We start from the raw sequence: 13,884 nt of genomic DNA on the forward strand, positions 1-13,884 counted from the left end.
AAATGGCTCACCGTTCCAAGGGCCGTGACTTCCTCCCTCCTCTGGTGGCTAGACTCCCAAAACGTGTGCATAGGTATGCCCTTCGTCCAGCCTCAACCACAAATGACCTTGACGACAGATGCGTCCATGGATGGCTGGGGCGCTCACCTTCGGGACCTGTGTGTGAGGGAAAAGTGGTCCCTGCAGGAACGTTTGCTGCACATAAACGCGCTCGAGATGTTGGCTGTAGAGAAGGCACTCAAGGCTTTCGAGTCCACTGTTACAGGCAAAGTGATTCTTCTCAGAACCGACAACACAACAGTGATGTTCTATGTCAACAAACAGGGAGGCACCAAATCCAGGACCCTCTTGGACATCACGTTGAGGATTTGGGACTGGTGCATCCACAGACGCATACTTCTCCAGGCGATTCACTTACCGGGAGAAGAAAACTTCCTAGCAGATCAGCTCAGCAGAACATCAACCTGCCACGAGTGGCGTCTTCACCCAGAGACAGTCACCGACCTGTTTCGCAGGTGGGGAGCCCCCCAGGTCGACCTGTTTGCGACAGCCTCCAACACCCACTGTCCCCAGTTCTGTTCCCGAATGCGACACGAGAGTCCTCTCGGAGATGCATTCACCTTCGACTGGTCACGAGTAACGGTGTATGCCTTTCCCCCGTTCCCGCTATTGACCAGGGTGGTGTCCATGATGTCGAGAGAGAGAGTCGACGCGATCCTCATCACCCCGTGGTGGCCGAGACAGCCGTGGTTTCCACTGCTTCTGCGTTTGTCCAACGGCGAATTTCTCCGGCTGGAACCGAGGCCGGACCTTCTCACCCTCCAAGAAGGGAGGGTCCGCCATCCCGACATCGACTCGCTGCCGATGGTGGCTTGGAGGCTCCTGCTTTGACGGCGCTGGCTCCTCCGGTGCGGAGGGTGATCCGTGCCGCGCATAGGCCTGCAACTCAGAAGTCCTATGCCTCCAAGTGGAAAAGGTTCCTTTCTTTCCTGGTTGAAAGGAATTTATCTCCAGACAGCATCACCGTGCCAGTGGTGCTTGACTTTTTGATGTCTTTACTGGATGCGGGACTGTGTCTCTCATCCATCAAATGTTATCTGTCTGCTATTTGTTCCCATTTTCGTTTCGATGGTTTGCCTTCCTTTTTCAGGGACCCCTTGGTAAAAAGCTTTCTGAAAGGGTGTAATAACCTCTACCCCCAGGTTTCTCTCCCTCCCCCGGCTTGGAGTCTGGACATTGTGTTGTCGGCTCTCCAATCCAAGCCTTTTGAGCCCTTGGCCACAACTGACTTAAGACTTGTAACCTGGAAGGCGGTCTTCTTGGTGGCCATTACCTCGGCTCGCCGGGCGGGAGAACTCTGTGCCCTGCGGAGGGATGAACCATTCCTCCGGTTCCATAAAGACAAGGTAGTGCTCCGGACTGATATTACCTTCCTACCTAAGGTGGTATCCTTGTTCCACATGTGCCAGGACATTGTGTTGCCGACCTTGGCTTCGAATCCGTCAACCGTGGAGGAGCGAAACCTCCATATGCTTGACGTTAGAAGAGCCTTGGCTTTCTACCTGGACAGGACTAGGGGCTCGAGTCGTTCCGAAAGGCTCTTCCAATGTTATTCGGAACCGAAAAAGGGCTTGCCGGTGTCGCCCCAGAGACTCTCAAAATGGGTGGCCAGCACCATACGCCTCTGTTATGAGTTGTCGGGGAAACCGGTACCGACCAGAGTCCGTTCGCACGCAACCAGGGCGGTTGCAGCGTCCTCTGCCTTCCTGGCTGGCATCCCTTTAGAGGACGTTTGCAGGGCTGCTGTCTGGTCCCAGCCATTGACTTTTATAAAACATTACAGGCTGGACACCAGGGCAATTCGGGATGCAGCCTTTGGGAGGGCTGTCTTGGTTTCGGGGTTGCACTGATGACTTATTGTGTACTTGTGCTGGTCAATTGGTCTATGGTGTGCTTTTTGTTTTACCTTCGAGGGAGATTGGTCTTGCATGACCTTACATTTCCCCCCTCAGGTTCTGCAAAGTTATGTTTACATTGCAACTGCTAATGATGTTTGCACAATGCCTATGGGTATGGTCGTGCGTGACCTTGCATACCCTTCTTCTGCCTTGTTGGTTCTGTCCACATTTGTGGTGTTGTGCAAGAAACAGGACTGACTCTTGATGGTTCACAGGTTTATTGCTGTAATAAAAATTTCTTGGTTTACCATAGCTTTGGTCTCAGGACACTCCCTCCGCCGTATACCTAAGCTTGTCAGTCTAAACCCATTTGTATGATTCGCAGAGACCACGAAGAAGAAGGACAGGTTACTCACCTGTAACGGTATTTCTTCGAGTGGTCATCTGCGAATTCATACAAATCCCGCCCATCCTCCCCTCGGTGTCCTGCTCACTTTGGCTCTGTCTTGCGTCGCCTACTTGGCGGGGAAAAAATTTGGAACTGGGGAAAAGAGCGGGAACCGGGGCTTTATAGGAGGGGGGCGGGGTTACCGCCAAAAAGTTTCCAATATGTTGCAAAGTGTACTTTGCCCAGTGATTCTAGAAGTTTCCGAACAGCACTGCGCAGGCGCAGTAAAACCCATTTGTATGAATTCGCAGATGACCACTCGAAGAAATACCGTTACAGGTGAGTAACCTGTCCTTATGAGAACAAATATGGTTCTTCGTCATGGTCTCTGTGAATTACACAAATGGATTCTACTGCACCTGTGCTGCAGAGACATTTGGAACCTTCTAGAATTGCTAGGGAAGACTTATTGACGGCAGCTCTGCCCACCCTAAATATAACCCTAATGTCCGCGCGCTTGCCCCTCAGTTCTTGTTTGTCCGCCATGCTAGCAGCAACGAAATAACTTAAAGGCACTCTTCAGTTCCATTTATAACTGTTACTTGGCTTTGAATATGGATTATGGCTTTGAATTTGGACCCATTTTACTTGGTTTTGGCATTGGCATCGTGTGTTTCTGGCTTTTGACTCGGTTTGACATTGACTACTCTCTGCTTGGTGATTTGCATGTTCTTTAATTTTCCTGACTTGACCATGGATTATTCACTATGCTTACATCATTGGTAAATATGGCCTCCCAATCCATTAAGCAGTGTGATGAGTGTGGGGCTAAAAATCCCATGCCAAGACAAACACTGCCATTGTTTGCTATAATAATAATAATAATAATAATAATAATAATAATAATGATTTATTTCTAGCCCGCCCAATCACGAAGAATCTGGGCGGGTTACAACAATAAAATACATCAAGTTACAATAAAGTTTAAAAAATCAAACCCTAGACCTACCCCCCCCCCATTCCCAGTACTAAAACAGAATTAAACAGTAATAATATAAAAACATTAAAACATTAAAGGCATTAAAAACATTAAACAAAAAATAGGCAGAAAGATAGGCGGAGAAGAGTAGACAGATGACAGGTGAGACTCATAATATGCAAGCTTGCACCCATGGCAGGGCCTTTACTCCCCAGGCCTGGAAAAATCAGCTCTCCCACCTTCAATCATTACTGTATGAATAGGCCTTAAATCTCATGTCTCTCTGACTGCTATGGTCTCACTGCCTCCCCTGTCACCATCTTGCAAAAGACCATCAACAACGGAATTGGGCCATCAGGAGGATACTGCTTATCCAGCTTATTAGGGTCAATTTTTGACTAAAATATCTAGACGTATACATGAGGATATACAGTAATAAGAATTACAATTCTATGATACGTTACATTAGTACTTCTTAAGCCTTCTTCCATTGTGGAACAGGCTCCTTCTCCTTGAGTGCCAAGCAGGGGCCAGTTACATATTTATGTCCACTAGCTACAATTGTTCTTCAAAATTTGTCATAGACTGGCTCATACACCAGCACTGGACTGCAGTCTTCCACTTTGCTATTGTGTATAGCAGTGCTACTCATAGCAGTCTTAAATAAAGGTCTGTTTACTACATAAATACTGCATAATCCGATTTTTCATAACTTCTCCAGTTTTTTCCTAGACCTTCACATCTCAGGATGAAATGAAACCAGGGTCCTAAGCAAGAAGGGAGAGACAGGAAACTTGACTCATTGTTGCAGCCCCATCCTCCCTCATAGTTCCTTGTAACTTGTAGTTCTGCTTTAATAGTCCAGTTTGAATTATCAGTTTTGTTGAAAAGACCAAATAAAAACTGTATGAGTCATCTGTAGAATTGCTTGACCTTATAAGCCATAGAGAGACCCTTAAGAAAAATAGCCACAGAATAGTTTGAAAGCACCTGTGTGGCAATTTTTCCACTCAAGCAAGAGAAATAGGTCTGATTCTGTAAGACACTTCAATGAGACACCATCTAGGAATAGTCTGTTGGGTGCTGTTGGAGGGTGGAACAGGCAATAAATCAATACAAGATTAGATACAGTAAATAAATATAAACCTAGATTAGTCTTAAGCAGGCCACTAGCAAGTACAGTTATAGGTATCTCATTAAAGTTATGCTGAAGACAGATCATTTTCTGAAGTTCTCAAAATGTTCATAATCATCAACTTTCCCCCCTTTCTTTCATACAGGTCACTTTGCCTGGGATAAATACTTGAAAGAAACATGTTCCATCCCAGCTCCAGCCCATTGCTTCAAGCAGGTAATGGAGCATCTCATGTTGTAAAAAAGTTGATATGAAGTACCAGCAGACTGGAGAAGGGTAAATGTTGTCCCCATCTTCAAAAATAGGGGGAAAAGAGGACCCAAATAACTACCAGACAGTCAGCTTGACATTTATACCAAGAAAGATTCTAGAGCAGATAATGAAACAGACAGTCTGTAAGAACTGAGAAAGTATTGCTGTGATCACTAAAAGTCAGCATGGGTTTCTCAAAAAATAAGTCATACCAGACTAATCTTGGTCCTAAACAGACAAGTAGGATAACATGGGCCAAACCTGTGTTGTCCTGCCATGGGTCAGTCCCCAGGCTGACACAAGGACAGGTGGGTGTTTGTGCACCCATCCGTTGGCGTGCCATGAACTCACTACCACTGTGTGCTCTGTAACTATCTCTGCCATTGCATCTGCTGAGAAGACACCCGCTGTGTCCATAAGGGTGGAAACAGGAAGCCTGGCTAAGCCTACATCAGCTGTCTAATTAAAAATAATAATAATTGTAAGCCACTCTTAGAACCTTTAGGGCTGAAGGGCGGGGTATAAATACCTAAATAAATAAATAAATGGCCAGGTGCCCCCATTCAGTATCACAGTCTATGCTGGGGGTCTTTTCAGCAGATGCAACAGCAGAGGCAGGTACTGTCCAGTCTGCTAGCTGTTGCCGCTGAATTTCCTAGAACAGACCGTCTTTTTAGACCAGGATAGGGCCTCTTTGGGCCAGGATCAGGTTAGATCCACTGGATCTACATCTGGTCTGCCTGATCCTGGCCTGGAGCTAACGGCCTGTGTTGTCTTTTGGCCCGTGTCTCCTTTTTATATCATTACAAGTTTGGTAGATGAGAGGAATGCTGGGGATGTCGTGTATCGTAGGCCTTTGACAAAGGAGATTAGTGCATTGGCTTTAAAGTGTCTTATCCCCAACGGGATAAACACACATTTAATTGGGTTTTTTAATGGGTTTTTCAAGCTGTGTAGCCTTGTTCTAGAAGAATTTATTTCTGACGTTTTGCCTGCATCTGTGACTGGCATCTTCAGAGAATGGTGGCATGGAGGTGTGTGAGGTATATATACTGTTTGACCCTATTGCTGATTTTTCTGTCTGGCCCAGTCTACAGTATCTCTTGTGTTCCTTGATTTGCATTTGAACACTGCATTTGGTGGTCCCTCTATAGACTTGTCCACAGCTGCACGGAATGCAGTAAACTTCTGCAGCTGTGAGAGAATCATAGAATCATAGAAACCTAGAATCGTAGAGTTGGAAGAGACCACAAGGGCCATCCAGTCCAACCCCCTGACATACAGGAACTCTCAGTCAAAGCACTTGAGTTGTTAGAATGTAGATAGTTTATCTGTAAGATATCATTAGCAGTAATTTGATTAGGACAGATCTCTTCTGTGATGATTAAAAAGTGATATTCACGCTCAACTAGGGTAAGTCTACGTGCAGATTTTGGAAAATTAGACAGTATATTTTGTGATGTACCATAACTAGTTTCCATTTTTTTTTAAATTAACATCATTTAGTTGAACCCTTTTCTACATTTTGTAGGAGGATAGATCTAAGTGAGGTCTAGAGACCTGTGGGATTGTTGATGAAACATGGTTTTTATGGAGAGAGACAGCTGGGGTGGCATTTGGGAGGGAATTATTTCTCAGTTTGGGGATCAAAAGTTCCCCATTTGGTTTCTCATTTTGAGGGTGGTGCTGGTGATATATATTTAACAACAATTTCCCTGCCAGAGGGTCCTGGGAAGAGATAGTTCCCTTAGTTGTAAATTCCTCTCCAGACAAGGATTTTCTAGAGTCTGGAGGATTTAAGGGTAAATCTGCTTTACAAATCTTCCTAGGATTTTCTACTGCTTTCTCATTTAGGTTCTTTCGCTTGAGCCCCTTCTTTGGATCCAACACTTGATATAGCAGATACTATTTGGGGTATACTAGCTTTGTCATTCACAGGTAGCACATTTTGCTCCTTTGGAGCAGTAAAATTAGCTTTAAGTGTAGATCAACCGGTGTGGTTAGCAGGTTATTACATTCAGTTAGGGATTTTTTTACTGTTGCTAGATCATCAAGCAATGTAAAGATCCATCCATTAGCTTCATTATCATTTGAAGGCCTCTGTAAACTAAAATTATTATCAGAGCTGACATTAATATTTGTTTGGTTCATTTCAAATTCAGTTGGTTGTTCTATTACAGTAGTTTCATAGTTAATAGGTCTAAAGGAAAGTAAGTTTTGAGTTTTACAAGTATCAGGGAATTTAATTAATTCCACGTTTGCTAACTCAATTGTGAGCTTTGGAAGGGAGGGGCTCCTAAGTATAGGTTTCAGTGAACCTATATCAGTGGTGGCGAACCTATGGCATGCGTGCCAGAGGGGGTACTCAGAGCCCTCTCTGTGGGCACACGCTCTGTCACCCCACCACAGAGTTCATCAGAGTTTGTTACTAGAAAGCCAGAGGAACATAGCACTTTATGATACATAAGTGAGTTTTGGCTTGCAGTTTGGGCACCTGGTCTGTAAAAGGCTTGCCATCACTGACCTATATTATCTAGTGACCAGTCCAACACTGGCATTGCACTTTGCGAAGTTATTTCTTCTGTTTTGATTGGATTGGGTTTTATTTTGGATGTACTGTCCCTATCTAATAGTTGGTGGTTTCTCTTAGTGAAAAACAGGGTAATCGTTCACTGGCTTGGAGAGGGCAGAGTCTCCTTTTTGGGGTTTTTTTAACACAGGCTGGATCTTTAATTACGTATTTCTCGTGTCAGGATGTTGAACTGGATGACCCTTGTGGTCTCTTCCAGCTCTATGATTTCATGTGTATGTGATTCTATGAGAAATAGATGTACTTACATGAGCTTGACGGACTTAAGGTTGGTGAAATAGCTTGGGAGCTTTATATCAAGGTGGTGTTCAGTTGGAATTTCAGATCTCTCTCAGTTTAAACTATATACTTGTTAAAGCTCTACTTTGTTTTCATCTCTTTTATAAGTTTTCATCTGTTTTATAACAAGAGAGGGCCTTTTCCATGGCTGCCCCTAAACTCCCTGGAACTCCTGCCCATGGAGGCCAAAGCGGTCCCTTTCTTGATATCTTTCTGCTGGAAGGCTAAGACCAGTAGGTTTAAACGGGCTTTTAAAACAGAAAGTTTTTAAGGCATGTGATGGGGTGTTGATAATATATTTTACGCGTTTTAATCCTTTTAAAGTACTTGATTTTAGCATTGAATTTGTTTGAATTATTGTAGTAATTTATTTCTATTTTAATATGCTATTTTTTGCATGTTTTTAACTGTATGGTGTTTTTAATGTTGTAAGCTGCCCTAAGTCCCAGCCCTGGGAGAAGGGCGAGATATAAACATAAGAAGAAGTTGCCAGAGGTCCATGTCAGGAGAAAGGCAAGATAAAGCATACATATATACACATATATATGTGTGCGTGCATGCATGTGTGTATATACATATGCACACTCTCTCTCTCTCTCTCTCTCTCACACACACACACACACACACACAGCAGTTATTTACATGTACTGCCAAGATCACTTTAACCCTAACACAAGCTATTTCCTGAACTGAGGGAGTGCCTTCTGAGGACAATCTTTAGCTGGAATTCTAACATGCTTTATAATGAAGAATCCTATCAAGTACATCAGAACATAACAAGCTGCCTTATGCCAAGTCTGACCATTAGTTCATCTAAGCACATTGTAGACAGTATCAAGTGGCAGCAGGTCTTCAGTGTTTTAGGCAGGACTCTTCCCTAACACTGTTTTGAGATCTTTGTGTGTATGTGTCTTCAGGCGGCCTGTCGATTTACACTAACCCCAGTAATTTCATAGGGTTTTTTAATACAAGGAATACTCAGAGGTAGTTTTGTCAGTTTCTTTCTTTGAAATATACACTACAGCACAGGATATTTGTTGGTGGTCTTCCACCCAAGTACTAACTAGGGCTGACACACCTTAGCTTCCAGATTAAATTGGATCTTGTCCCTTTAGGGTATTTAGATGCTTGGGATCAAACCTGAGACCTGTGTGCAATGCTTGAGCTGTATCACTGAGCTGTGGTTTTTCTTTAGTGGGGTGTATTACAGAGGTGAAGCATAACATATACAGAAAGGGCTAAAGCTTGTGTGAGATTACCTTGCTTATTATTTTATTTATCGCTGCTTGCAAATTACAAAAGAAGTGACTGTCAGGGAATACAAGAAGTCTCCCAGCCAAAATGGAAGAACTTTTGCAGATAGAATGTCCTAGGTTCAGTTCCTGATATCACCAGTTAACTAAGATCATACTTTCCAGAGCTGCTGCTATTGAAGTGGACAGTACTGGGCTAGATTAGCAGCTCATCAACTGACTATCTGCCTGATTTTGTTTATTATTATGTGTCTTGAATTGTCATTTTAAATTTGAGGGTGGGTGGGTCTTTGGATTATAGGGTTTTTATGATATTAATTATTTTGTATTTTAATGCTATTTTAATGTTGTAAGCTGCCTTGATCCAATTACAGAGGCGGGATATACATGATGATGATGACGATGATGATGATCATCATCATCATCATCATCATCTGACTTGGATAAAGCTGTTTTTATTGCATTAATATCAAGGATGTTGCTTGCAGTTAGTGAAGAACTAGTAGCACAGACAGTTTTTTCTTGAAACACATAAACTGTCTGTTCTTTCAATAGAAAGGGACAAAAGAAGAGGGTTACATCTGACTTTGAAGACACTCTTGGCATTAAGGTGCCAAGAATAATTCAGAGAATGAGGAGATCTGGAAGGGACAGAAAATGTGTGATCTTAAGTCTGTCTGAAATCCTTGTTCTCCTCAGTCGTATACCCCGCCAATCAATGAATTTAAAATCAGCATGAAGCTAGAAGCCCAGGATCCTAGAAATACCACTTCTACTTGCATTGCTACTGTAGTTGGACTGACAGGTGCCCGGCTCCGATTGCGTCTGGATGGCAGTGACAATAAGAATGATTTTTGGCGCCTGGTGGATTCTGCTGAAATCCAGCCAATTGGCAACTGTGAAAAGAATGGAGGGATGCTGCAGCCTCCTTTGGGTGAGTTGAAGCTTTGTTTGTCTCAAGGACTAGAAGTAGATGTGTCGGTTTTATACTTTTCTGTGATCAGAAACAGTTTGGAACAGCAATGTGATACCAGAATGTATGAACTTATTTCAAGAAAGGAGACTTACTTAGAGATAAGCCTCTTTTCTTTCTACCCCCCCACTCTTGTTTCATTACAGGACATGGAAATAATATGGATCTTACCATCAGCTGTTGAAAGTAGGTGGATTTTCCTTACTGACAATGCTGACACACACACACTCACACACACACACTTTGGTTTAGCAGATAAAGATAACTTTTTCTTCTCACCTGGTGATACATATTCCTTCATACACTGATGGTTGAAAATGCTGCCACTTCAATTCCTTCCCTTACTCCATCAGCTTCTGTGCCTCTAGGTCCATTTAGGCTGGTGCATTCACTTGCTTCTTTGGAATCAATGCCAGTATCAAGTTCTGCAGTACCACTCTCCATTCTTGCTGTCCCAAAGTCCGTTCCTCTGGGAAAGATCTTTTACATCCAAAAAAGACCAGATTGGCAGTGCCCACCTGGAGGTCTTTTTCTGCTATGGCCCCTAAAGCTTGGAATGATCTGCCGGAAGAGATTCGCCAATTATCCTCATTGGAAGCTTTTTAAAAAGCGACAAAAACTTTTCTCTTCCAGCAGGCCTTCCCTGAGTGATAACCGCCCAGAACCGACTCTATCCGTCCTTCCTACTATATCTCCTTGTCATTCATGGATTGCAGAATAATCTTGTAGTGTTGTATTGTTATATATTTTAATCATGTTTTATGTTAATTTTATAGCTTGGGAGAGAGGGTTGGGTCAGGGTTTTGTGGGTTTTACTGTTTTTATATTGTGTATTATAAACTCTGTTGTTACCCGCCTCGATCCCCAAACAGAAGAGGCGGGATATAAATATTATTATTATTATTATTATTATTACTATTATTATTACGTGCTACACAGTGGGCATCATTTTGTACTACAGTCAGCAAGTGACCCAAAACTCAGGTGATTATAAGGCAAAGACTAGTAAATTAGTCAATCCAGTATAAGTCAGTCACAGTTAATAAAGCAAGATAAATGGAGGAACAAGAACAACATTGTCAGCTGAGTCAGGCATCATTACACCAAGTCCATAATCCATATAAGCAAAAGCCAACAAGGAGCAAGGCAGAGAATTGTCAATCTTAGCCCCCATACAGACAGGCCAAAATAAAGCTGCTTTGGGTCACATTGGAAGTATGCTGTTTAAATGATGCATGTGTCCTAAGAGTCCAGAAGCCGCACCAAAGCCATGATCCAGTCTTCATTTCTCTGAAGATGCCAGCCACAGATGCTGGTGAAACGTCAGGAAGAAACTCTGCTAGAACGGCCACATAGCCCGAAAAACCCACACAAAATTATTTGCAGAGGAGTTTCAAGGGGGAGTCCCTGAGTCTTGTTTCATTGCATACTTAACACTACTGAATATGGACAGTCACCTGCAACAGCTGTGCTATGTTTGTGTTCTTGCTGAAGGGTGCGAGTAATTTTACTTGCACAAAGTGTAAGTTGGTTCCTCTGTTTGAAGACTCACATTCCTCCTTGTGATCCATTGGCTAAGAGAGCTAGTGAACGATATTTCATACCCAATTTTCAACAAGAACAAAGTTTCTTTACAACCTGACATTTCATTTTTGCTAAGGTCTTTAAATTCCATTTATCTTAGGACCTAGTGCTCTCCACTGTTATGAAGAACCGTACCTCTCCTTTGGAGAAATCTTTGTACGCATTAGAGGTTAAGCATGTACTCATACTGTTTTGGAGTTTAGACATTCTCTGAATGCCTGCCATAGAAAAGACCTTTCTGTTTCAACTCAGGTGTTTTTTCAAAATGGGTAGTGGAGGGGATTAGCAGAGCATACCAGAGCATGTGTGCATAGAAGAGGGAGTGGGGAGCCTGCCAAAAAGCTATTCAGCACTTGAAACCTCTGAACCAGGCTTCTCTAAATGCTGTGATGAAGACATCACAATGCCTTCATGATGGCAGGATAGCTGGTATGGAGATGTCATACACTGTTTTTATGACCTTTGAATTTGTTTGTTTCAGGCTTTCGGCTGAATGCTTCTTCTTGGCCCATGTTTCTCCTGAAAACTCTGAATGGAGCAGAAATGGCTCCTGTTCGAATTTTCCATAAGGTACTATAGCAAATGAACTACATTTTCACATATTCTGATGGCTGTGTAACTGGGTTTTAGATATGATAAAGTTTCATTGCCTTTGTATTTGATGTTGCTTTTGTCTGGAAGATGCCCCACTGAGGCTATCCTCTACTCAAAGAGAGGTGTGTGTGTGTGTGTGTGTGTGTGTGCGTGCGTGCGTGCGTGCGTGCGTATAGTTAGTGAAATCATGCTTTTCTGAAAGAATGAAGGGAATATTTGAATAAAGTTCTCGGGGGGGGGGGTTGCATCAGTGTCTTGAAATATGCCTTGGAATGTGTATATCTTGGAATGATTTTGTTTAGACAGAATGCAAATATTTAGACCAGGAGACAAGGTTCAGGGCAGATGCAAGAATATGAATGTGGATGATATTGTGTGGGAGGCAGTAATTCATATTGACAATAGGACATAGTAAAGTCCTAAAGACTCTGAATGGAGCAAAGAACCAAGAGCTGATAGGCAGTTGTAGGGTGCAGATGCTCTCTGTGTCCCTACTGAAACACTCCCCCCTGTGTATGTTTTTGTGCATTTTACCCTGGTGTCCAGGTGAAGCCAATTGATATTGCTGAGTAGAGCACTATTACCGCTACTACTACATTAGTTCCTGGGCAAAGTACAGAGTTGATTATTACCTTTATTACCCAAACCTGGATCTCCTCCTCCCATACAGTCTGTCCTGTAACCAGGTCCTCTGGGAAATGTTGACTCCATCCGGCCAGGACTAGACTTACAACAATTTTCCAGAGGACCTTTTTGTCTGCTGCCACCAGTCTGTGGCAGGAAAAGATACGACATCTGAAAATGCTGACTACGTTTAAAACAGCATTAAAGCTATAGTTCTTCTGGCCTGGACTAAGAAGAAGAGCCTTCCCTCCAGTCCATCTGGTGCCATCCAGCCATGGAGGGAGAGATGCAGGCCCACCTCCATTGGGCCTGGCCTAGATTAAGAAGCAGAGCTCTCCCTCCAGTCCATCTGCCTTGGTCCAGGCCTGAGAGGGAAAGAAGAACTGCTGGGCCTGATCCCCTTCCCCACCACCATTCCCTTCTCCTTTTGTGTCGTGTCTTTTTAGATTGTAAGCCTGAGGGCAGGGAACCGTCTCATTAAAAATAATAATAATTGTAAGATACTCTGAGAGCCTTTGTGGCTGAAGAGTGGGGGATAAATATTCTAAATAAACAAATAATAGTAGAAAAAGATAAAGACAACCACTACAATGATCAATGCAAAGAAATAGAAAACAACAACAAATAAGGAAGAACGAGAGATCTCTTCCACAAAATCTGAAAAAATCAAAGGGAAGTTCAAACCAAGGGCTGGGGTGCTCTATGACAATAAAAAGAACATAATTCAAGTCTAGAAATTAATAAAAAGACAATACACAGAAGAGTTATAAAAGAGATGACAAAATGAAAGACACATGGAATTAAAAACGATATGCAGATAACCCCGAAATTCTAAAATGTGAAGTGGAAGCTGCAATAATACAACCTGGGAAAAATAAAACACCACAAACAGATGATACTCCCATTGAAGTGCAACACTCCACACAGACAGAATGAACTCTAGTGCTAGCCAGTATATGTCAATAAATATGGAAAACAAAATGCATTGTTTTATACTTCTATTTATACTTGATCAAAGAAATATATTTTATGTTCTATCTATCTAAGTAGGCTGATGATTTACATGATGAGGATGAAATGTCTTGTGCTATCGCTTTTACTACATTAAATTTCTATTACTAATTAATATCCATTTGCAATTTATGAAGAAGTCAGAGTCCCACAGTAGCAAAAAAGAAGAGCTAGAGTGAGAGTCAAAGTTTTGGCCCTGATAGGCACGCATAAGCATGCCCACAAAGAGGCCCTATTCCATTAACCTGTGATGCAAATTAAGATAAGAATTGAATAAGCAGACTCATTCTGTCCACTTGCTTAGCAGCCTTCTCATAATGAATT

The 13,884-nt window shown here is 42.6% G+C and overlaps 1 protein-coding gene across 5 annotated transcripts in view; it reads left to right on the forward strand.

The window, feature by feature from the left end:
- Positions 1-13,884, forward strand: part of LOC149301708 (polycomb protein SCMH1-like) — an 83,695-nt gene that overhangs the window by 16,521 nt on the left and 53,290 nt on the right. For 3 of the 5 annotated variants that reach the window (XM_089482862.1, XM_089482864.1, XM_089482863.1), the window contains exons 3-5: positions 4,546-4,616; positions 9,474-9,708; positions 11,813-11,901. In XM_089482862.1, coding sequence (XP_089338988.1) covers positions 4,546-4,616; positions 9,474-9,708; positions 11,813-11,901 — 395 coding nt within the window. Of the gene's footprint in view, positions 1-4,545; positions 4,617-9,473; positions 9,709-9,893; positions 9,934-11,812; positions 11,902-13,884 lie in introns of those variants that run through there. The other 2 variants (XM_089482865.1, XM_089482866.1) reach the window with 2 other exon arrangements.

The sequence above is a fragment of the Sceloporus occidentalis genome, unplaced genomic scaffold (genome assembly GCF_023333645.1).
Source record: "Sceloporus occidentalis isolate IW3139 unplaced genomic scaffold, rSceOcc1.0.p SCAF_20, whole genome shotgun sequence".
Lineage (NCBI taxonomy): Eukaryota > Metazoa > Chordata > Lepidosauria > Squamata > Phrynosomatidae > Sceloporus > Sceloporus occidentalis.